The sequence below is a fragment of the Ochotona curzoniae genome, unplaced genomic scaffold (assembly GCF_017591425.1).
Source record: "Ochotona curzoniae isolate NIBS_2020 unplaced genomic scaffold, NIBS_Ocur_1.0 scaffold_4701, whole genome shotgun sequence".
Taxonomy (NCBI): Eukaryota; Metazoa; Chordata; class Mammalia; order Lagomorpha; family Ochotonidae; genus Ochotona; species Ochotona curzoniae.
The window spans coordinates 9549424-9574799 of record NW_024467122.1 but is presented as its reverse complement, the minus strand read 5'-3'; the positions used below and the strand labels follow the sequence as shown (position 1 = coordinate 9574799).

The following is a 25376-nucleotide window of genomic DNA, read 5'->3' as shown; positions in this document are numbered from 1 at the left end:
CTGCAGACAGAGGCACTAAAGGGTTCCAGAAGGAGGCTGGAGCCTCGGCGAGCGCCCTCCTGGCTGAGCCTTCACCTGCCTCATCTATCTTACAGTAAAAGTACAGCGTTTCCACGGGCTGGGGTCCGGCGGGGGCACAGTCCCCGTGGCCTGAGCTGCGGGGAGGCTGCCCTCTCCCTCACTCTGCCATTCCAAGGTTTTCAACTTGCATAGAAAGCTCAGGAGGAGGTGCTCCGGCATCTTGGCCACTCAAAACGGACTACACCCTGGCAACCTACAACCTCACGGCGCCAAAACAGAGACAAAAACTTAAAAGAAACAAAAACACACACTCGCAGAGCCCGCCCCGTCCCATAGCGTGAGTAAAATACACACAGGAAGGAAGTGGAAGGGACACTCCGATGAGTCCGCCCTGGCCGCGGTTTTAAGGGAGACTTCAGTGGCGTCCTGGGCCACCCCGCCCCCCGCCGGTCAGCCACCAACGCGCTAGGGCCCCACTGTCTAGACAGAGAGCCGAGGTGGCTGCCGCGGGAGACAATGCCTGGGGAGTGGCAGGCTGTGGTCCCAGCAGGGAGGCCTGTGGCGCTGAGTGCAGGGAGGAGCCTGTGATTCTGGTGGTCCCAGCCAGTCTCGCCTTCCTGGCAGGGCTGGCTTAGGGCCCAGGCCTCTGCAACCAGGGTTGCTCCGGCAGGACCTAGCTCTTTGCTGTCCTTCCCCTGTCCCAGCCCCAGCCCCAACCCCCATGGGCTCTTCCCTCTGTCTCTGCTGCTGCTCTCTGCCCTGCCTCTCTGTCTGCTGTCCCCCTCCTGTCTTCCTTTTCCCAGATTCTCCAAACGGAAAGTCTGTCTCCCTGGCCGTTGCTGACCCGGAAGTTTGCACGCAGCTCTGGGAGCTCAGCCAGTCACTCTGCCTCCCTGAGCCCCATGCTGCTGTCTGTGGAATGAAGATGAAGATGTTGAGCGCCCAGGTGGGCAGTGAGCTTCAGCCAAATGGCACTGAGTACCCTCACCCACAGAGCCCGGAGCCTGGGTCCCGAACAGGGCAAGAGCAGGGAGCTGGGAGCCTCTCCCTCTCCCAGTGATCAGGGAGGGGGAAAGAAAAGGCTGCCATTCTAGGCCCTTGCATTGTGGGCACAATGGGCAGAGGCCTTCTTCATGGTCCCAGGACACAGGTCTCACAGACATGCGTGTTCACGGAGCGATGTCCCATGTCCGGTACTGTAAGGCTTGGCAACTCAGGAAGCCTGGCCATCAGCAGGCTTCTGCGTGGATGGCCTGCAGGTCCAAGGGGATGGAAGCCCAAAGTGTCAGCTCAATGAACCTGGGCCATCACCGCAGAGACGTGAGCCTGACCTGGGTTCAAGCTGCAGAGCCACATGGGTGGGTGTTGTCTGCACTCTGGGTTCTTCCATTAAGAGGCGGCTGGTCCACGGGCTTGGCATTCTACCTCTGCAACCTGCTCTGTGACCAGAGCATCTCTCCTTGGCGAATAGGCAGTGCTTATCAGGGCCTTTCCACCTATACCCCTGACCCCGCCCCTGGTCACTCAAGGACACATGTGGCCGGTTCCCCCTTGTCCTGTCACTGCTCCTGCCTCCCACCAGCCCTTGTTGCCTCCCTTTCTCACCAGACTGGGGTCACAGGGACCAGATTTGCTTTCCTGCTTGAAGCAAACAGCACAGCCAGCCAAGATACGAGAACAGGATGTCAGATGAGGAAGGACAGGGTCCCCAGGGAAACAGGAAGTGGATGGCGGAGAGCCGTGTTCGCTGCGCCAAGACAGGGGACCCTGGCAAGGAAAAAGTGGACGTCAGCACGGAGGGGAAAGGAGCGGAAAGGCCTGGGGAGCAAAGCAGCCAGGGTTGTTGGGACAGTGCCAACAGCAGGCAGTGTCGACCAGACTGGACAACCCCTATTCACCAGGCACTGGGCAGCATAGTCAGCAGCCAACCCAGACCTAGGCTGGGGCTAAGCAGTACCGCACTGAGCAAGTCCTAAAGGCAAGACCTGACAAGATCAGACAACTTCTAAGTGACTTCATTGCCTCTCAGGGTAAAAGCTCCAGAATCTTTACAAGAATGCAAAAATCTCCTACGTCCCAAGTGCATCTAGCATCCTGCAAACATGAGCAGCCCGCAACAGAAGCAGGAGCAGGTGACCCGCAATGAGATGCAGCGCGGCAGGCCCCCTGCAGGCTGCGGTGGAAGCTGTCAGGGAGGGGCAGAGATGTGGCAGAGCTGGGAAAACAGAGTCAAGACAGGTGGCCAGGAAGGAGCCCCCCAGCTCCTCCCTGGGGGCGGGGGATGGGGCCAACTGGGGAACACAGCTCCTCTCTGCTGGGCCTTCCCTTTTGAGAACAGCCACATGGAAGGTTTTACCCTTGCTCTAGTTTCTCGGCTTCCTCCTGCTTACGAAATGAACAACCAGAAGTGTCTAAACATCAGCAACGCGCTCAGCAAGCTATTTGAAAGCGAACACTCAAGTAACTGCCTCCTGCTAGACTCCCCAGATCTCTGCCATCTCAGCAGTTGCAATCAACACTTCCTACTCTAGAGTTGATGGGAGTCAACAAGTGTCGTCAGGCCAAAGGTCTGTCTGGAGTCCTGTGGTGTATGCATAGTTCCCGATCCATCTCCTTTTTCTCAAAATTATGCCTTCAACCATTCACCCTGCTGCCATGTGTATCTCTGATTTACTTTTTTTTTTAAGTTGTATTTATTTTTATTTGAAAGGTAGAGTTACAGAGAGAGAAGGAGAAAGAGAGATCTTCCATTTGCTGGTTCATTCCCCAAATGACTCCAAGGTCTGGACTTGTATTGGTGCAAAACCAGGAGCCAGGAGCTTCTTTTGGGTTTCCAGTATAGATACAAGGGCCCAAGGAATCGAGTCATTCTCCACTGCCTTCCCAGGTCATTCGCAGGGAGCTGAACTGGAGCAGCCCCAACTGAAACCAGAGCCTATATGAGATGTCAGCAGTGCAATCAGAGCCTTAACGGTACTGGCCCCTGAAATTCATTTTTGCTGCAGTATAAAATCTTATTATATGAATATGCATCTTTTTTATCCCTGTTACTATTGACAGACATTTCTGCTACTGCCATTCAGTCTTAACTGGAACTGCTGTAATGGACATGCCCCAGGTTCCCATTGGTGAGCTTGAGGGCCAGAGTAGGGGCTGCGGCCTGGTGTGGAAATGGCTGCAGTGTCCATTGGCATGGGTGTGGACTGAGTCTGGGATGCACTGGACTTCGGTGCCCATGCAAAAGCTGAATGGGATATGGGACAGACCAGACCAATCTGCTCTACATATTGGCAAGCATGTGAACTGGGCGGTGGGTAGGCCTGGTGGGGATTATTGCAGGTTGTTCTAACTAGGCTGCAGCTCTCACTGGTTTGTGTGAAGGCCAAGTATGTGGTGGGCAGGATTGGGCCGGACTCTAACACCCATTAGTTTGTGTAGGAGACAGGTCTACAGACAGAACTGACCCAGTAATTGCAACTAACAATGTATGCATAGGTTGATTTGGGTGACAGACTGTGCCAGATCCTGTATTGGCAAACACACACAAGAATCAGGTCTAGGATCACCTCAGATGAGATTTCTTTGGCAATTCCTCCATAATTGAACTGCTAGGCTCAGAACCTCAATCATGGAAAGGATTGACGGCCCAATGGTCTGACTGTGGAGTGCATGTAACAGAGCTGGGCTGGACCTCTTCAGTGGCTTACACAGAGCAGTGGACAGCATATCCAAATACACATGGAGGGTATGGCAGTACACTGGAGCCTGCAGAGGACACCTGGTACCATAACAGAGGACAGAAGACAGAACAAACTGATCAACTATCCTAGCCAAGCATTGGCAGTGAATATCTGGGCAAACAGAGACTCTTAAGGTGGACTATGTCAGTCAGTGTATTCTGGAGAGATTTCATCGTGACTGGAGTGGTGGGATGGACAGCAATCCAGACCTGTTGAACTATCAAAAACACTTGAGCAGGACCCTCAAAGTGAGTCCCACATCGGGGACCCTGGGATGGTTGGGAGACTGGGTGTGGCTTCTCCCCTTATCTCCCCTCTTTCCCCAGATACAGAAAGGAAAAAAGAGAATGTGAAATCAATGGTTTCACCCACTTTCCTCTAGCCCTCGATCCTTCACACCGTAATTAACTGCGTAAAAATTATCAAAAAAGAAAATTAAAAAAAAAAAAAAAGAAAGAAAATGCCCCAGATTGAGTTGCATAAGCAGCAAACATTTATTTCTCCTAGTGCTGGCACCAGGAAGTCAGAGATTGGAGGGCAGCAGTCCTTTCTGAGGTTTTGGGCAGCTGTCTTCTCTCTGTGTCCTCACTTGGAGGAAAAAGAAAGAGGAAGCAAACACATGTTTTCTCATGAGGTTGGTTATCACGCAAGGCAGGGTGGGGGACATCTACTCTCAGAAACCCATCACCCATCTCAAACACATCACCCGGTGGGGGGTACAGTTTCAACACGGGGGGAAGGGGGGAACTCATACATTCAGGCCACGGCAGAGGCTCTGATGCACAGTGAGATATGCCTGTGGACCTGTAGCTAAGAAGGCCTTGGCATACTGTCCACCGTAGGCTCAGTAGTACTGAACACCCTCAACTTTCACTTACTTCAGCCTTTGTCTATAACATCACATCCCCTTCTGGTCTGTAATGTTTCTGCTGAAATAGCAGCTGATGATGTTATTGGAATTCCCTTGTATGTGATGAGTTGCTTCTCCTGATTTGGGTGTTTGACTAGCATCTCAGTACAGCCTCCTTAAGTTTACCCCAGTTGGGATCCATGGAGCCTGAACCCAGATGTCCACCTTTTTCCTTAAATTTGGAGGGTTATTGACTATTATTTTTTCAAGAATAATAACTGTTCAGATAAGCACTCTTTCCTCTCCCTTTTCTCCCTCTGTGATCAATAACACATGTATTGATCTCTTAATGATTTCCCCTAAGCTCTTTAGGTTTTCTTTATTTTTCTCGGTTCTTTTTTCTCTTTGTTTTCTGATTTGATAATTTCAAATGACCTGTCTTTAGAAATACATATCTTTATTTGAAAGGCAGAGTTCTTGGGGGAGAAGGGGAAGAGTTGGTGGAGAGATTTTCCATTCAGTGGTTCACTCCCCAAATAGCCTCAGCAGCTGAGGCTGGGGCAGACCTAAGCTAGGAGCTTCTACAGGTTTCCACATGCATGCAGAGGGCCCAGCTCTTGGGGAGTTCTCTGATGCTCTTCCAGGCATATTAATAGGGAACTGGATTGGAAGTGGAGTAGCCAGAACTTGACCCAAGGTCCACGTGGGATGTCAACACTGCAAGGTTTAACCAGCTGTGCCACAGCACAGACCCTGAAATGACCTGTCTCCGACCTCAGAGTCTTCATGAAGGATGTTCTGGTAGGTACTCCTCCTGTGCCTTTTGTGGCTCCTATCTCTCATAGCCGCGTTCTTCTCAGGGATCAGTTTCATGATTCCGCCTTATGGTCCGTCTGTGTCCTATTGCAGGACATTGAGCTTCTTTCCGACAGTTAATCTGAATTCTTCTTCCGTTGATCGTGGTTTCTTTAGGGTCCATTCCTGAGGTTTTTGTCTTGTTCCTCTGTTTCCTCAAGTGCCTTTTTTTTTTCTTTCTTGAATTTTAAATTAAAAAAAAAGCACACCTTCAGGGAAGATTTTTGTCATCAAGCCCCTGTCAAAAGCCCAGGGGCTCTAAAAACATCTCCAGGGAAGATTTCTTCTCAGTACTGTATGCTTCATTTCACAGAGTTTTTTTTTTTGTCATTTTCTTCTTCAAAATCTCGTGATTTCTTGCTCCCTCCGGTAGCGCCGCTGGTTCTCTGACCTTGAGAGATCTTGAGCTGTGACTTGTCATCCGCGGAGCCCAGGCATCCAAAACGCGCCAGTTGGGTCCACTCTCCAAGTCAGGCAGATACTGGTCTCCGGCAGGCTCCGGAAGAGCTGAAAGGCTGGACTGTGTTCCATGTCTCTTTCCATCCCTGGGGAGGCGCTACAGGTTGAGGATTTATTTTGGGTTGCACGGGGCATCCCTGTCTTGGAGAAAGAGATATCTCAGTTGGAAATAAGTGAAGTTTTTTGATCTGCTTCAGTGTTGCAGTTCAGGGCATTGAGCTGTGCTGCGCTGCAGTGACTGGTATGGGGAGTCCGCCTAGATGATGTCTGACTATGTGCTTGACAGCACCAAGCCTGCGGTTCCTCCTCATCCACCTTGCTGCTGGAGCTCAGAACTTCATTTTCCTCACTCGTTTTATGGATAGTCAAACTTGAGCAGCACTTCCGTAAACGTTTATAATGCTTTCTGTACTTTTTTCTTACGTGTGCAACCATTTGGCCTGTGTCATTCTCGTCCTGTGTGCCGTTCCACCCTCTTGTGGAGTTTCACAGCTCATTGTCATCTCAGTCCCAAAGGCGACACGTTCCTCTTATCACCGTCGATATGTTGATCGTTGATCCTCTGTAAAAACGTTTTATTAGTCTAAGCATGTTTTCCTTTACTTCTACTGTGATTAAAAGTTTTATTGTAAGGAGATATTAACTTAGGACATCAAATGCTTCTGAAGGTCCATGTTGTGGCATAGTGGGTGAAGCCATCGTTTGAAGTAGACACCTCATATGAGTGCCAGTTTGAGTCCCAGATGTTTTCTTTATGATCCTGGGAAAGTAGCAGAAGATAGCTCAAGTGCTTTGGTCCCTACCTGATGTGAGAGAGCCAAATGGGGTTCCGGACCCCCAGTTTTAGCCTGGCACAGTTCCAGCCGTGCAGTCATTTGAAGAGCGAACCAGCAGACGGAAGCTCTTTCTCTTTCTCACTCTTCCTTTCTCTGCAATTTTGTTCAAGTAGATTTTTAAATCTTTTTAAAACTGTTATTTTGTAATATCACTTGAATGGGTTTATTATTTTCCTTTTCATCTTATGCATGATGTAATCTTATGTACTATATAATCTTACGTAATGTACAATTGTATATAATTTAATGCTCACATAAGAAAACATTTTTATTTTTTAATGTTAATCCTTGCATTCTTGGAGTAAACCCAAGTGTTTTCTAATGTTAATCCTTGCATTCTTGGAGTAAATCCAACTAATTGCATACTATGCCTTTCTTTTCACATTGCTGGGTTTTTATTTATGGTTTTCACATCCTTGTTCTTAGCATCATTGTCCTATAAATTGTATTTTTGCATTGCTTCTGTAACATTTTTACGCATTGTTATTCTGGACTCATAAAATGTCTTGGGAAATGTACCATGAGCAATTTGTGGAAGACGTATTATTATTGCTTTCCTAAATGTTTGGGAGAATTTGTTGTTCTTTATAAAAAGAATTTTGCTTCCTGATTAGATTTCCTTGGGAATATTTCTTGTTGCATATTGCGTTGATTAATATTTGTCACATATTTAGCCATACATTGCTTGAAATTTCCTGTGCGTCCATGTCACCTGTGGGGTCAGCAGTCACAGCCCCTTCACTCACCACTTACTCGTTGCTCTGTTTCGCCACAAGCCCTGCTAAGAGGGGTGTTCGCTTTGCATTTCTCTCAGCATAGAAGCAAGTTTCCATTTGGTTGCTCTCTTGTACTTGTTTGTTTTTCACTTCTGCTCTTGTCACTCTCATGTCTTTGTTATTCTCTCTTTAGATTTAATTTACTATTCTTTTTCACTAGAAAAAGATATTAACCCACCCTTTAATAGGTATCTAGCTCATGTGTTTTTCAGCCTTTATCTTCCCCAAACGGACATCTTCATCTGCTTCCAGCCAAGTCTGGTAGTGTGGGGACCATCTCATTATGATTACCTTCAGTTTTTTTATTATAATTCTTCAAACTTTGGGTTATTTAGTAGTAAATTCTTCCATTCTCCTCCTATGCAGGTGGACTGTCCTTTGCCAAGAGATCCTTGTAGTCCTTTTATTTCCACACTTTCCACATCCCTGAATGTTTGCTGTGTGGTGCCTTGTTAAATGGAAAGTGGGATATTTATCGATTTTTGAAAACTGTACTGTATTTCATCACCTTTGCCAGTTAGTTGGGTTACTTAATACAGTCACAATTATTGAAACTTCTCATATATTTTACATAAAGCCACTGTTTTATTAGCATCACCAATTTTCTACTATTTTAAGGAAAAATTTTGTAAGTAATAAGTTCCTGAAAATCAAAAATGCTGAGTGAAAATGCCAACTGGAAGCCCATCTTCTACTATTTTTAAGGGGAAAATATTATAAGGTATCAACCATACCCGCAATTATTTTTCTAAAGCATAGACACCCAAAACCTAACAAACATGCTTATACAGATGACAAACCAGCATGCTAGCATATCAAGTGATTACCACGATGCTGACACTCGCTGGCACGTGTGATAAACTCATATTTGCTTACGCCACTAACTTTGTTAACTTTGTCATAGCAGCGATGGGGACCAACATGTCCACCCTGCTTCTGTCGCTGCTGCTCATCCTTTCTAAACCCCTGTTAGACATATCTGGGGCTTCGCAGCTCTCGACTGCCCCCCCATAGTCTTTACTTTTGTGTCTTCTTGGAGTGTATTTTTCGATCCTCCTCTTGATGTTTTTTTAATGGAGCTTTTTCTCTCGCTCCTTCCTTGTTCCTTTCCCTGGATTTCTGTTGTGTTTCATTGCGTGCAGCAGCTCTTCCAACATCTGAGATGTTAACCACGACTGTTCGGTTCCCTCTGCTGCCTTCACAATCTGTTTCTCCCGAGGACAGTGGTTACTCCTGTTCTGCCTGGTCCTCTGGTCCCACAGTGATTGTTTCCTGTGGATGCCTGTTTACACACACACACAAGACAAGACTGGTGTACACACATGCAGTTGGCAACGGTTTTCTTTGTGGTTTCTGGACCTGTTTACTTAGCAGGCCTCTCCCCTTCCTGGGAAGCCCAGCTTGAGCAATGCATCATGCTGTGACTCAGAGTAACTGGAAGCCTTCCCCAGTGGGTGCCAGGTCCCTCGTCTCCATAAAAACGGCCAAACCAGTGAGAACTTTGCTCTCACAGATACCAACCTCCTCCCAGGCTCAGTGCATTTCTTGGCAAGATGTCTCCTTCATGTCTGACTACTGCAACGCAGCACCACAGACCAAGTGGCTAAGGAACATGAGAAAAGCATTCCCCATGCTTCTGGAACCTGGATGTGCAAAAGGCTCCAGCAGGCCCCATGTCTGCTCCGAGCTCCCTTCCTGTTTAGCTTACATGATGGATGGGGAGAGGGAGCTTTCCAGGGTCCCTCAGGACCCCATCACCTCCCAATAGTCATACACATACCATCTAGAGCACACCCTATCTTTATTCCTTTCCTAGTGCGAATGTAACACTGATGCTCCATCATATGAGGCCTGGTGGACGAGGGGCAAGCCAACAGTGCACTTGCAGCTCTACAGACCCGAAAGGGACATTGCTGGGCTCCTTCTGACTGCTAACTGTGGACTCTCAGCCTGCTGCTCAATGGGACCCCCACTCAGAAGTGGAGGCAGAAAGGGGTGCCATGACCCAGGAATGAAGCCGGAACATGCTCCCATCACACCCTACTCATCGCATTTGCCTGTGACTGCCCCTCCCCCATCTGCTACCCTCACATAAAACTTTTGAACTTTGTTTTCCTTTCAGTTTTGATCTTGTTTTTCTTCCTTCCCCTTTTTCTGCTGTGTTTTCCTGTCTGCTTGCTGTGTGGGAGGGCACCTGTTTTCCCATTACCTCCTTTGCCCAGGGTGAACCAAGGGCCCACATGTGGTCTGTTTTCTGAATAGTGATGCTGCAGCCCCAAGAGTGGCCTCATGTCCCACATGTCAGGTGTCCCCAGGCTGAGTCCCGAGGTGGGGGGAGGCGGCGGGGGCGTGGGATGGAGCAAGAGGCAGAGGCATGCCAGAGACAGATCCCAGTGTTCAGTGGAGCTCTTAAATTACATCTGCAAAGAAACTTTTTTTGTATAAATAAAAGAACATGAGACAATGGCATTGTGGCATGGCAAGCTAAACAGCAGCTCACAACACCAGCATCCCATGTGAGGACCGGCTCAAGTTCCTGCTGCTTTGCTCTTGGTCCAGCTCCCTGCCTGAGCACCTGAGAAAGCAGAAGATGGCCTAAGTGCTTCTGCGCCTGCACCCACACGCAAGGCCCAGAAGAAGTTTCTGGCTCCTGGCTTTGGCTTGGCCAATCCCTTTTTGGGAGTAAATCAGAAGGTGGAAGATTCTGTTTCTCCTCCCCTCTCTGTAACTGTGTTCCAAATAAATAAAAATCTTAAAATGAACAAATAAAACCCATGGATATGTTCCAGTTCTGGGAGAAAAAAAAAATAAGGAAAGAAGTTCCCAGGCTGCCCTCTGCACCCCAAAGCTGGAGCAATACTCCAGTCTGCATATCCCAGACCCATGGCACATCTGTGTGCAGAGGTCACCTTCCTCGATAAGGACAGCGACATCTCGCAAATGCATTGCCTTAGCTCAGCGTAAGGCCACCAAGGACACACAGGACCACTGGCAAACTCTGGAACAGAAACAGGGCTGAATGGAACCTCTCTGCCAGTGATGAATTCTCTTTGGCTACAGGTTATACAGAAACCCTCACCCACTCAGCTTAAACAAAGCAGTAGTTGGCTCAGGGCGCAAGACAGGAAGCTCACATCTGTTTTCAAGGCTGCAGCTTGTCTGGGATTCAGGTCCCCCACCTTCCTGTGCGTGACTACCTGAACTTACATCCCCAAGACCACCTCACGTTGCACTATGACAGCTGCAGCTCCAGCCATCACATCTACCTTCCATCCTGCAGGAGGAGAAGGAGACATGATGAACTCACCCACTCCTCTTCAAGTCACTTCCTGGGTTGGCAGTGGTTCATGTCATTGCTGCCCATTCCCCATTGGTCAGAATAGGTCCAGATGCCAAGTACAAAATCCAGATTCCCATAACTAACAAAAGGAACCACTCTGGCAGGGTTGCTAGTGCCAGCACATGCCACCTCTTTACACTCTGAGCCCGCCAGGGTGGAGACCGGAATGATGAGGCCATTATGCCTGATTAGTTACTAGAACATCCAGTCTTGGTGTCATTTTTGGCCACAGTATTACTCTGGCCAGAGCCAAAGATCTTGCTCCAAATTGATTCAGGGCCATAACCGGTGACTAAAACTGGACTAAGACGTTGTGGGATTGGAGAAAGGCCGCGGGGCTGAGCCAGTTGGAGAGCAAGCAGCAGAATAGCAAAGAGAAGGCAGCATTGTTTCCCAGGGACTCTGCGTAACTGCCCCTGCTTCCTGTCCTCCATCTCGCCCTGCTGGCTCCTGGAACAGGGCGGGCATCTGATGGAGCGAGTGAGGCTGACAAGGCTGCTGGTGAAGAAATGAAACACCTTGCCACATCCCAGAAAGTGCTTTCCCCCACGTTTTGGTCTGGCATATTTTGATGAGGCTCATGGTGGAACCAGACCAGTCTCCTCGACCTGGAGGTGGGGAGAGGATTGCAGACTAATGAGCTTAAGAAGCCCATATCTGGTGACAGCCGGAAATGGTGGCCACTGCTGGAGACAGCTCTTCTCCATCGCCAGTGGAGGGACACGTGCCGCCCTGGGCACAGTGCCTGTGAGCGGGGAGGCATGCCCTGAGCACTGCTCCAGAAGGGCATGCCTGGGGGATTTCCTGACAGTCATGCTGTAAACCCATTGCTCCTCCCCTGCCTGGGATTCCCTTCCAGGCCTTTGTCAACCAAGAGCAACGGAGGACCTCAGCTTGTGGCCACGGCCTCCCACGTGTCCCCAGCACGGTGACTTGGCCCCTCTACCCACACAGCCCCAGACAGAAAGCTGCAAACAAGCTTCCTCTCCTCATGCAACCCTCATCCTCCAGGCTGGCAGGGGTCCCCTGAAGGGGGTCTCCTCCCACAGCAAACACAGGATCCTCCCAGCATCAGGAGGCTGGGTGGAGGAACAGCTGGAAGTTGGAGCTGAAACTCTGTATCCCTACATACCTTTGGGCACCACCCAGTGCAATTCCTGCCTGTGGCACAACCTGGATGCAACCCCCCTCCCCAGCCAAGGACATGAGCACAGAACCCTCTGGCAGTGTGGTGTGTCTCCCTCCCTGCAGCCCAGGCTGGCTTGCCACCCTGAGCTAAAGGTCAGCAGGTCCAGGTCACAAATGGCCAGACTGTTTCTGCCTGGCTCTCCCTTGGGACACTGCCCCCTGGCAACTCAGCCATGGTGCTGTGAGGAAGCCAGGCCGGCCTGGCAGAGGGAAGCTGGAGACCACGCAGGCAGAGCCCAGGCCTTACCTGGCTACACCTCAGTTTGTCAAGTGGGCATCTTCCCAGGGAAGAGCTCTACACAGCCCTGCATGCCAAGGTGGCCCCTTCTCCCTACTCCAGACCTCAGATCCAGCACAGACCTGCACGTCCAGAGGATGGGGTGCCAGCCCTGGCAGCATCCTTGATTCCTGCTACCCCACCGCCACTGCGACGGCAAGCCACACAGCCCCTCCTTCCCCTCCATGCCTCCGGCTGCTCAGACCCAAAGCTCAGGGGCATCCCCTCCTCCCCCTTCTGCCACACCCCAACCAACAGGTCCAGCCAGCGTGTACATGTCACCTGCAGCCACTGTCACCCTGGCCCAGGACAATATCACCTCCCTTCCAAGCCCACTGTGGCTGGTTGCTCCTGTCTCCACCCCTCCCCTCCTCATTGTGTGGAGCATCTGGTGGCCAGTCACCCTCAGCTAGAGCTCCCTGAAGGTCCCTTTCCCTGCATGCTTCACTCTGCTCAGGCTCCACTCCCTTCCCCCTCTGCTTCAGTGCCAGGGCCTCTCACTGTCCTGGCCACACCAGGGACCACCATCTCAGGACCTAGCATCTGAATTCTCTCTGGAAATTCCTTCCCAAAGCTATACTAACTCACCCTTCTCAGATCCTTAACTACACATATTCAAGAGGGCCCCCTGGTCAGCCTACAGGCCTCGCCGCCAGCATTTGTCTCTCTTCTATTTTCTATTTATTGTGATTGCCCCTCACGCCCTGACCTTCTCCTTAGTATAAGCCGAGAGCATCCCTCATCCGAAAAGTTGAAATCCAAAATCTGAAATATTTGAGGACCCCTGTGATGCCACAAGTGGAAAATTCTACACCACAAAACTCCACCTTATACACAACATTATTAACACTGCTGCACAGACCTAACTTCAGGAACTGATGTCTGTATAAGGCAGAAGCAAAACAGATAAATTTCATGTTTAGACTTGGGTCCATACCCAGGAAACATCACCAAATATGTGCAAATAGTCCCACATTAAGGAAAGAAATGTGAAACCCAAAGCACCTGTGGTCCCAGCCGTCGCTAGGAAGGGACGCCCAGCCTGTGTTAACAGCCCCTGCCCAGTGAGGACACAAGGTGACAGGGAAGAAAAGGGACCGGTGCTGTGGGCCAGGTGGGTAAACCAATGCCTGCAATTGACTTGTTTCCCAGGCCACAAGCAGGGAGCTGGAGGGGAAGTGGAACAGCTGGGACACAAATCTGTGCCGATGTAGGACCCAGGCATTTGCAAGGCAAGGATTTAGCCACTGAGCCATTGCTCCGGGCCTGACACTAATAATGTTATATGGGCACCAGTTGGTGTCCCAGCTGCTCTGCTTTCAATCCCGCTGCCTGCTAATGTGCCTGGGAAACAAGAGAAGATGGTCCAAATCTTTGAACCCCTGTACTCACATAGGAGACCTGGATGAAGTTCCTGCCCAGCCTTCTGGGGGAGTGAACCAGTGGATAGATCTCTGTATTGCCCTGTGTGTGTGTGTGTGTGTGTGTGTGTGTGTGTGTGTGTGTGTAAAACTGCTTTTTCAATAAACAAATCTTTAAAAACAAACAGAAAGGAAGTGAAGCCAGGCTTTGACCTCTCCTATCCCACTGCCCTGACTCCATTCTTTGCTGGGGAATCCCAATGTGGAGTCCTCTTCCCCCATTTCATGGAGGCCAGGAAGAAGGAGGGGAGAATGGGCCAGAAGGAGGCAGAACCCCAAACTCCAAACTCAAACCTGCAACCTTCACCTCCCCCAGGGCCGCAGAGTGGGAGTCCCTGGACAAAGGGCAGAAGCTGAGCTCCCTGGGCCCCTGCAGCTAGGACAGGTTCTCCAGTGCTGCGTGGTGGTCATGGAATGCTGGGGGCCAGCTAGCAGCTATGAAGGGAGCTGATCTTAGTTCGTGGTGCTGAAGGCTTGCAGGCCACAATGGGGCAGGACCCGTCAGTTTGGCCTCTGATGAGCGAGATCTTGCTGCTAGAGTTCCAAGGCAAAGTATCACCTGGCCAGAGATGGGTAGTGCCCGTGTCTGTCTGTGTCCGTCTTCTGAAAAAGCCACTCGGCGCCAACCATGGGGGCCCCACCCTGATTACCTAATCCCTCCTAATCACTCCCAGGAGTCCTGCCCCTGAAATCCACGGTCAAATTGTGTTTCCACTCTTTTAAGACCAGTGAATGCAAGCTGTTCAGTGGATTAAACTCCTGGAGTTCAGGGAAGTTGATCATATCAAACCTGAGCACCCAGACAGAGGGGAATCGGAGAGGGAGAGGCACCAAGTGTGGGACCAGCAGGGCAGAAGGCCTGCAGCCCAGAGCCAGTGTCCAGCCCCTGTTCCTACTACCTGCCCTGGCCAACCAGACAGGACAGGTGTGAGGGCACAGGACTCCCCGCCAACACACACACACACATGGCAGCTGGTGCCCCTCTGGCTCACAGCAACCCCACCCTGGCACACCCACCCAGGATGAGTCAGCCCTGACTCGGACCCCACCCACTGTCCTGTGCCCAGCCCTGCAAGGTTAGCACAGGTTTCAGTGCCCTTGAACCTCATCTGGGAATAGAGGGGGCAGGCCCAGGCCTGGCTCAGGAGCAGTGGGCGTCACGGATCCCCTGGGGGCTGGCCTCAGCACCTGTGTGGGCAGGAGGGCTCTGGGAACCCAAAAGGATTAGGTGGTTGTTTGGCAAGACTGGCGGCCCACAAAACACAGGGACGCAGACGCCCTGCCAGGTGGGCCCCCTGACCTTCAGGGCTGAGGGGCCCCCTGTTTTCAGAAGACCAGCTCCACCCAGGGTGGGGGTAGGGGCAGGGGAGGCTTTGTTGGGCCTCTCCACAGTACCACTCTCTTCACACAGGCTCCCGTTGTGCCAGGGGCATCCAGGTTGCACCTGCCGTAGGGTAAGGCTCCTGGGCACAGCAAAGCCCATGGGGTGCTGGGGCTCTGGGTTGATCAAAGGCAGCTGCATGGGCTCTGCCCAGGGCTTCTGGGCCTGGCTGCCGGCTTTTCCCCACTCCCTCCAACCCCCGTCGCCTGTGGCTGCCCCGGGAGGAGTGGATGATGGCATTGTGGCGGCAGCCTACTGCCTCCCAGGAGGCTTCTGCTTGGTTCTCTGCAGGACCAGAGTCCTGCCACCAAGTCCCCCCATGAGGTGGGCGTGGTGGCCATGGAGGCCTTCGGGGACCCTGAGCTGGGGGTCCTGCCAACTCATCCATGTTCCAGGGTGTACCCTGGGCCGAAGGCAGCAGCACAGATGAGGACCCTGGCTGCGGGCTCACAGGACTGTCTCTTCCTCTGCCCTCCCAGGCAAGTGTGCGATGCCAGTACTGGGTTCTGCACGTCTGCCCCTCTCAATGCACCTGGCCCCATGCTGTTTGGTACCCTGACACTGGAGGCGGTGCAAGCTGTTCTCTGGCACAGTGGAACAGCTCCACAGAGCTGTCTGATGGGTAGGAAGTGGGGGAACATCCCCAAACAGCCCCAATCTTTGCCACTGCCGCTCCTGCCCGCTGAGCACACAGTGCTTTGTGGTGGGAACCTGTCCAGGCAAAAGCCTTATCCCAGAGATCAGGCAAATTACTGGGAGCCACAGGCTGGAGCTGAGCACAAAACACAGGGACGCAGATGTGTGTGTGTACATGTGCACAGCGGGCTAATTATGAGCTCCTGGGCCCACCGCTGAAGGTGAACTCAGGCGGACTAAAAGCAGCTGCCTGGTGGTGCCTTCTGCTTGCCTAAGGGGCTCACACTGCCGAGTTTCCCCTAGCTGGGGAAATTGAGACACAGGGCTGCTAAGCTAAGACCAAAAGGAAGCCCTGGTTTTACAGAGGAAAGAGGCCCAGAACCCTTCTTCATACCCCTGCCCCCACTCAGCACGGACTGGGGGTTGGGGGCACCCATGGCCCTCCTGTGAAGGCATGTGGCAAAGTTCCTGCCTGAGCTGGTCCCATCACATCACCACCCCACCTGATTACCTTGGCCCAGGGGCTGCCCTCTTGGGGCACCCTTGGGTGAGCTGGATCCCCAAGGCAACAGCAAAGGGAAAATTTGGACTAGAGGAGAGTGGGCCTCTGGACCTCATTGATTGGCGGTGTGGGTACTTGGTGTGTGGCCCAAGGATCCCAAGCCCTGTGGCCCCTGTCCAGACTCCCTGCCCAGCCTGCCACCCTCTGTGCTGGAGGCAGCTCCTCACTCAACAGCTGGGTCAGCGGCACAGCTCAGAAGCTCTGGGACATGGCACCTCAACTGCTTCAGAGAGGAGGCCAAGACAGAGCCAGTAGCATGTCCTGCCCCACTGCCTAGGACTTGAATCTTTTTCTAAAAAGTATTTATTTAGAAAGCAGAGTTATTGGGGCCTAGGATTCAGTATTTCCTTCTCTCTGTAAAATCTGCCTTTCCAATAAAAGAGTAAATCATTTTTTCTACAAAAAAAAAAAAAAAAAAAAAAAAGCAGAGTTATTGGGGGCTGGCATGGTGGTGTATTAGGCTAAGCCTCCACCTGCAGCACCAGAATTCCAGATAGGTGTCAGTTCAAGTCCTAGCCACTCTACTTTTGGCCTAACTCCCTGTCAATGACCTGGAAAAGCACCAGAGGATGGCCCAAGGCCTTGGGCACCTGTGCCCACATGAGGACCAGGATGAAGTTCCAGCCTTGGGCTACCTAGCTCTCTCTGGTCATTGTGGCCATTTGGGGAGTGAACCAGAAGATGAAGTGTGTGTGTGTGTGTTACAGAGATGGTGAAAGACAGAGATCTATCCTTTGCTCGCTCCCCAAATGGCCAGGGCTAGCTCAGGACAAAGCCAGGATCCAGGACCCTGGAATTCCATATGGGTCTTCCACCTGTACAACGGGCCCACACACTCGGAACATCTTGCACTGCATTCCTGGGTAGATTAGCAGGGCGCTGGATCGAAAATAGAGCAGCAAGGCCTCGAACCGGTGTCCTATGTAGGTCACAAGCAGCACTTTAACCCACTGTATCACAAGGCCAGCCCCCTTCCACGTACTTAAGTTCTGTTCATACACAGGACACATTCACATATGGAGATTCAAGTCCCGTAAGTGTTCCAATATACAGACTCAGATTTCAAGTTCAAATCTCAAGTCTAAATCCTCAATGATAACTAAATTTTCATTGCAAGGCCACTGTGACCCTAACGGGCTGGATTATCTTAAACATGACAAATACCAAAAAGACCAAAGTTTGGCAATAGAATTCTGGATTTGATTGCCATTAGCCCGTGGATAGATGGTTCTGCACCTGTGTTATCCCAACCCTTCCGGAGAAGCCGCTCCAAGCAAGGCAGGTCCGGTTACATTCTCGGTGAGTGTCCGCAGTGGCCTGCCCCAGCTCTTCCCCACCAGGAGTCTGAGTCGATCTGACTGTGATTCTGCCAAGTTCTCCCCCAAGGACCCCCTCTCAGGTCCTGGGGCACCAGCCACACATTCCTCAATTCACATCTCTTTTTCATAGGCATTCACAGCCCCATGCCCTGGTGGCTGCATGCCATCCCATTGGTCTATGTTTTCTGATTTTTTTCTCCATTCTTTTCTATTTGTTAGAAGAGCCAAGAGGCATTAAAATGGCATCAGGAAGACCCTTCCCCCACTGGTGGCACCTGCAGCTTGTCCTTCATCTCGGTCCTCTTTGGCAAATCAAGTTTCCTCTGCTTCAAGTCAGTTGTGGTGAAGTTGGTTAAACTGCCACGTGCAAAGCTGGCATCCCATTTGGATACGGTCCCAGTCCTTCTGACCTGGCTTCCTGCTTGCTAATGGAATCAGGGAGGACAGCCCAAATGCTTGTGCCCCTGCCCCCACAACGTGGGAGACCCAGATGGAATTCCAGGCCCCTGGCTTCAGCCTGGCCCAGCCCTGGCTGTTGAGGCCATTTAAGGAATGAATCAGCACATACAAGATCTCTTTTTATCTTTCCTTCTCTAAGTCTGCCTTTTAAAATAATAGAATAAATCTTTTTTCTAAAAATGTGGTGTTTGGTGGTGTGTGCCCATCCCTGCAGATGGGAGCAGTACTGACAGGATAACAGAGTCCCCCCCACTGCCTGTGTCCTGCAATGAATCTGTGTGGCACCACCCCTGTGAGTGAGGACAGGGTTACTTAACTCCCAGGCAGGAGGCTGCAGGTCCAAAGGGTGTGAGGCAGGCTCTGGCCAGAGCCCCAGGGCAGACAGCAGAGCACGTGAGAGAGTGGGTGAGGGCTAGAAGCCCTCTGATGAGAGCTGCCTTCCAGAACGCCCTCCATGACCTCAGGACCTCACAACCACGGTGCTGCTTCCCAGCCAGAAGCACAAGAAGCAAGACGGACATCGGGGAGCTGGAAGCCACAAGCTCCCAAGCTCCCAGGCCAAAGACGGGAGGGGCTGGAGCTTGAGCTGGATTTGGAGAAGTTGCGGGAGACTCTAGCGGGCAGGGAGGCTCTAGGTGACAGTGACAGACTCTAGGTGGCTCGGCCCTTGTCTCCCACGAGCAGTGACCTCTTTGTGGAGGGCATCGGGGATGTTCTCCGGCAGGCCGCGTATGGAAACTTCGGCAGAATTCTCGTGTATCGTGCAGTCCCAGAGCTGCTGGGACAGCGGGCCTTGCCCAGGGAGTGTGAAGGAGCGACAGCCTCCAGTGCTGGCTGGGATCCAAGAAGAGGCAGCGTGCAGCTCCAACCAGGACCAGCCCCGGCTGACTTCATGGGCCCAAACCCAGCTCCCACCCCACCCCCAGCAGCTGCACCTGCCCTCACTTAGAGTTGCTTCTCAGATTAATTTTGATACGATCTGAAGTAGAATCAGAGTTGAAACTACAGATAACTGATGCGTTCTAGCCATCTGGGAACCACAAATCAAAACTCTAGTAACATACCACTTCACATCCGTCAGGATGGCTACCGTCGAAAAAGGACAGACAACAGGTGCTGGAGAGGGCTGGGAAAATTGGCACCCCACAGATCGCTGGGGGAATGGAGAGAACGCAGTAGGAAACTCCTTCAATGATTAACTCTCAAGTCATTATTTGACCCAGCAATTCCAGTCCTAGCTAGATATCCCAGAGCACAGAAAATCTATGTTAACAAAATACATGTACACAAATCTTCATATTAGCAACATTCATAGTGGCCAAAGGCAGAAACAATCGCATTGGCTAATGGATTTTTTAAGTGTCTCTATATGGGCCCAGCGCAGTAGCCTAGCGGTTAAAGTCTTCACCTTGCATGTGCTTGGATCCCATACGGGCACTGGTTCATGTCCTGGCTGCTCCACTTCCCATCCAGCTCCCTGCTGATGGCCTGGGAAAGCAGTAGAGGATGACCCAAGGCTGTGGGGTCCTGTAACCCAGGTGGGAGACTTGGAAGAACTCCTGACTCCTGGCTTTGGATCAGCTCAGCTCTGGCTGTTGTGGCCACTTGGACAATAAACCAGGAGATGAAAGATCTTTCTTTCCTTCTCTCTGTAAATCTGCCTTTCCAATATAAATAACTAAATATTTCTTTAAAGTGTCTCCACCTGAGTGGATGATCCAGACCTGAAAGGAATGAAACACCGAGGACACAGCTACAAAGCGGACGGACTTGACAGTGAATGAAGCCAGACACAAAGGCTTATTGGGCGGCTCCACTTACACGAGACGGAAGGGCTAGTGACTGCCAGAGCCGGGAGGACAGGCTAGCGTGATGGCGGCTGACCCTGCAGTTTCTTTTGGAGATTACGTTCCACTTTGGACTGTAGTGACGCTGCTGAACACCTGCAAACGTAAAATGCAGCGAAGTATAATGGCTGAGCTGTGTGACACGTAAAAGGTCCCAGACATGTCAAAGAACACGTGGGTCCCACCACCCCTCCGTATCCCTATAGCCACAGGGCTTCAACTTCGCACAAACTTCATAGATCTAGAACAAGATATATATTCTCCACTCACATCAGACCCACCCGCTTGTAAAGGCAGGGTGAACTGAAAATACCCTAAATGAAACACATACTGAGGGGGCCACTGTGGTGAAGTGGGTGAAGCCGCTGCACGGAACGCCTGAGAACCCATACCCCTTCACGTCCCAGGTACTCAGCTTCCGCTCTGGCTTCCTGGCAAGCCAGTGCATCCTGGGAGATGGCAGAAGAAGGCACAGACACTTGGTCCCCTGGCACCCACAGGGGAGATATGTAGTTCTTGGTCCCTGGGCGCTAGTGCTGGTGGTTGCAGCCATTTAGGGAGTGAACCAGCAGATGAAAGATTTCTCTCTGGGTCTCTCCTTTTCTCTGTAAATCTGCCTTACAAATAAAAAAAAAATCTTAAAAAAAATAGGAGATGGCTGTTGTATATTATATATTATATGTATTATATATACATATAAATATATATACACACACACATAAGGGTTTTATTTTTTCCTCTACCTTTTTAAGGGTTTGCTTGTTTTTATTTACTTGAAAGGCAGAGTTACCGAGAGAGAGGAGAGACAGAATCTTCCACCCACTGGTTCACTCTCCAAAGGCCCACAAGAGGCAGGGTTGTGCCAGACTTAACCCAGAAACCAGGAGCTTCTTCCAGGTCTCCCGTCTGAACAGCAGGGACCCAAGCACTTGGGCCATCTTCTGCTGCTTTCTCAGGCCATTAGTAAGGAAGTGGATCAGAAGTAGAGTAGCCGGGACTCAAACTGGCGCCCATAGGAAATGCAGGTGTCACAGGCCTGCGGCTGGATCTGCTCATGGCAGCCCTGGTCCCATGTCCCCCTTCCTTACATAGGCAGCAACTGTCTCTGTGCTATTTGAGTTTTCCCCTTTAATAGGGCACTGCTGGGCCCAGCACAGTGGCCTAGTGGCTAAAATCCTCACATTGACACGCCGGAATCCTACATGGGCACCAGTTCTAATCCCAGCAGCCCCACTTCCCATCCAGCTCCCTGTCTGTGGCCTGGGAAAGCAGTCGAGGACAGTCCAAAACCTTGGGACCCTGTACCCATGTGAGAGACCTGGAATAACTCCTGGCTCCTGGCTTCGGATTGGCACAGCACCAGCCAATGTGGTCACTTGGGGAGTGAATCATTGGACGGAAGATCTTCCTTCTGTCCTCTCTCTCTCATTCTCTCTCTCTCTAAATACATATATATATATGCCTTTCCAATAAAAATAAAATAAATCTTAAAGCACACACACACACAAAGCAGGGCACTGCAGCACTGAATCTGTCTGCTCTGGGACTTGCAGAGCCCAAATGGGACAGGGACCTGTGCGCATTACAAAATGTGCCACCCGGGACAACCCTGTCTGGGGGGCTCTCAGTTGCTCAGGATGTGTGGGGAGCGCGGCCAGGGGGAGGGATTCTGAGATCCAACATCAAGGGGCAGGCAGGTTGCGGGATGCTGCCAGTTCCTGTGTGCAGGGAGCAGCAGCGGGCGGGGCGGGGGTGGGCGCTGTGTCCTGAAGTCCGGACCCCGTCTTTTCATCCCCGCCCAGGCAGACGTTGTGGGAAAGAAGCGAGTCCACACACGCCTGGGACTTTGAGCAGTGTCTGGGAGATAATGAACACGGTTCCAGCAGGAAGCCCTGTCATCATCGCCCTCACCTTCAGGCTAAGCCAGCGGGGGCCTGGCTGGGAACGCTCTGCCCACTGCTTCCCACAGCGGCTCCTCTCCCACGCTGAAGGACCCCAGAGCACCATGGTGACCGGGGTACGGGGAGCACAGCAGAGAGCACCCCAGCTGGGGGGACTCAAGGAGGAGACTGACAGTCACCAGTAGGCACTCTGGAGACAAACTTCTAGAAAGTTCTCCCACCATTGTGGACAGAGCCGTGCCCTGAAAGGGCAGACCTCACTTTCTGAGAGTGCTAAGGCCTAGACCACTGTAATCCGCTCGCTGCCCACAGACAGCGGCGGGAGGCTCGGCTGGGTTGCACTCTGCCCTTCTCCACGTGTGGCAGGACGAGTCGGCTGCACAAGACGTTCAAGGAAGGCTCCAGGGAATGCATGGGACAGAGTGCGGAGGGGCCATGGGAAAAATGCTGTCCGCCGAGACCCTGGCCTGGCCCCTACCTGGCCCCAGTCGAGGCCGCTGCAGAATACCTTGAGCAGAGGCTTGCGCTGTCACCGTCACGCCCTCCCCGCTTCTCGGGGGAGGCCCAGGAAGGCGCACAGGACAAGGAGTGACCGTGCCTCTGGGACGCCCCACCGGGGACACGACGCCCGCGCGGTGGAACGGGGCATCCGGGGAAGCCAGGGCTCCCGTCACAAGCACGCAGGGCGGGGCGGCTCCAGGTGGGACCCCTCCCCGAGGCGAGGTCCCGCCCCCTGCCTTCCCTACCCGGGAGTGGCGTCGCCGCCGTCCAATGAGCTCCCGGGGCTCGGAGCGCCAGGAAGTTTCCCGGTGCCAGGAGCCAGGCCCACCGGTGGTGGTCAGGGGGCCGGTTCCCGAAGCCCCAGCGCGGCAGGTCCTCAGAGTGGATTTGCCACGTCTTCAGGACGCGACAGCCGAGCGGCGCGCTCCCCGGCACGGCCACGGAAGGGCGGCCGGGGCGGGGGGAAGGGGCGGACCAGCGCTGCCGCTGCCCCAGGGACTTGGAGGGGTGCGGGCTGACCCCTGCGAGGGTGCGGGCCTCCCTAGTCAAGGTCGGGATGCTTGGGGAGCAAAGCGGGAGCTTGGCCTCGCGGCGCGCGGTCCCCGGGATGTGGCCTGTAGCCAGGACTCTGCCCCGGCGGCCACGGTGGCTAGTGCTTACCCAACCTATGGTCCTGTCGAAAATCCCATGGAAAGCCCCCTCAGGGCCAACAGCTGACAAACTCCTGGGATTTTCCGGAGCCTTGGGAACGGCCCTGCTGTCCCTTGGAGACCCTGGAGACAGGGATGCCAGGCTGACAGCCGGGACGTGCAGCAAAGGTATCTCAGAGGATGAATGGGAGTCCAGCTCAGGGTGCAGAACAGGAGACGGAGGGGAGGGGAGCCCATGCTGAAGTGGAAGCCACAGAAGGTGGTTCGGTGTGGCAGCCTTCAGCTAACATGAATCCCCAAAAAGAGAAGTAGGGGAGGTGGGGAGGAAGCAAGAAAATATCACAGGAATGCCTTTACGCAGCAGCTTCAGGTGAGTGTCCTTCGGAGGCAGGCCTGCCCCTCAACATAGTTGCAACATGGGCTGGCATTTAGCTCACCACTGAAGACTCCTGAGCCATGTTGGAAGGAGCTGGGTTCGAGGCCTGCCTCCAGGTGCTGGTTGCCACTGATGTGGATCCTGGGAGGCAGCAGTAATGGCACAGGTTAGCCGGGTCCCAGCTATCCGAGTGGGAGACTGGGGCCCTTGCCCACCCAGCTCTGGGTGTTGTGGACATTCACAGAAAGAGCCAGAGGTGGGAGCTGTCGCTTTGCCTCTCAAGTAAACAAATCGAATAAAACTTGGCAGACCAGCGGGGAGTACCCCTGGTTGACAGATTTCAAACAAGGACAAATCAAAGGCTTGTTGCAAGGCTATAAACCACACTGCCTCAGACTTCCAGGCGAGCAGAAAGTCCTTTTGAACCTGGCATTCTATACCGGGCCAAATTGCCAATTAAGTGTGGAGCAGAATAAAGGTATTTTCAGAAAGGGAAAAGAATAAAAATGTTTTCAAACTCCAAGGACTTGAAGCAACACAAAACCATCTCCTACGCATCCATTTTATGAAAATTATTTTGGATTATATTCCAGCAAAGGGAGAAATAAAAATAAATAAGAACGGGGCAGCCCATTTGGACACGGGTTCAAATCCTGGCTGCTTCACTTCTGATCCAGCTCCCTGCTAATGTCCCTGGGAAAGCAATGGAAGATGGGCCAAGTGCTTGGGCCCCTGTGCCCAGATGGAAGATGCGAGGTTTCTGACTCCTGGCTCTGGCCTGGCCTAGCCTCTGCCACTGGGACCTTTTTTGGTGAGTGGAGCAGGGAGACTGTTCTCTGTTTCTCCCCCTCTGTAACTCTGTCTTTCAAATAAATGAATCTTTTCAAATGAATCAAGGGAGAATTTCGACTTGAAGTGACTCACCAGTACCGGTACCAGTGCTGCAGGCAGGCCAAAGAGTGAGGAGAAAAATGGGCAGGAGAGAAGTTGTTGGGAACTGAAAGGTAACACTAAGGTAGCGGCTGGGCTGGGGTGCATTACTATCCTGTTAAGAGCAAGGAGTGCAGATGGGAGTCACAAAGAAACTAAAATGTGATACAACCTTTGGTTAATGAGGGAGTGAAAATGGGCTCACTCCGTTTGCTCTAGGAGGTTGGCAGTGTCCTGAAGGTAAAGGGAGAATACCAGGCCCACAGGGGAGGGTACGTGCCTCTGACCAGGATTTAACTGTGGCAAGTAGCAGTACCACTGCTGTGCCCAGCCCTGGGCACTGGAGGCTCCCACTGAGGTACCATGGGGACCCACAAAAGGAAATGGTCAAAGGGAAGCAGCAGAGTCAAGAAAAGCAGGGTGATGGATGCGTGCTGTCACCTTCCACGCAGGGGAGACAAGGCACAGACTAACGGGATGGCAGACGATACATGGTGTAAGAGCAACATGCCTGCACAAGGGTTAGAAACCTGCTCAAGCTGTAAATGCAGGAGGCGGAGGATGAAGTGCCGGGAGCCACAGTATCCATCTCTGTGATCAGGAAGCCAGTATGCTTTGGTAAACGCTTACAATTTCCCAGACAGGAGGACATGCATGAATCAGAGGCTTAAGGGAATAGCCACCAAGATATTGAAAACAAAAGTGATAAAAAAGAGTTTCCCCATGGAGTGGTGGAACTCATGGGATAGGCAAGGTAGAAAGACATTTTATCATGAGTTGGTTTTGTGTGCAATTATTTGGTTTTCCTCAACTTTGTTGGGGTGTTTGATTAAAATTCCCAGGATAGATAGATAGATAGATGATAGATAAAACCAAGAGTCCAATGACTTCCAAAGTCCTTGGACACCATAATGGAACACTCCACATAATAACACCTATTTTGCTGTTTGTGAAAGTACTTCAAAAAGTTAGTGAAAGATTCTGGGCTTGCTGTTGTGGTGCAGCAGGTTCGGGCACCACTGGGATGCCTGCACCCAGACTGCAGTGTTGC

General features: G+C 51.9%; 1 protein-coding gene across 1 annotated transcript in view; it reads right to left on the bottom strand.

Annotated features, from left to right (window-relative positions):
* Positions 1–1045: 1045 nt before the first annotated feature.
* LOC121149348 overlaps positions 1046–25376 on the bottom strand; it is a 34275-nt gene continuing 9944 nt past the window's right edge. Inside the window, exons 2-6 of the mRNA XM_040969909.1 lie at positions 24320–24336; positions 23457–23536; positions 22615–23142; positions 19942–20063; positions 1046–1788 (exon numbers count right to left, since the gene is read on the bottom strand). Of these exons, the coding sequence (XP_040825843.1) occupies positions 1546–1788; positions 19942–20063; positions 22615–23142; positions 23457–23536; positions 24320–24336 (990 nt within the window). The 3' untranslated portion in view covers positions 1046–1545. The remainder of the gene's footprint in view (positions 1789–19941; positions 20064–22614; positions 23143–23456; positions 23537–24319; positions 24337–25376) is intronic.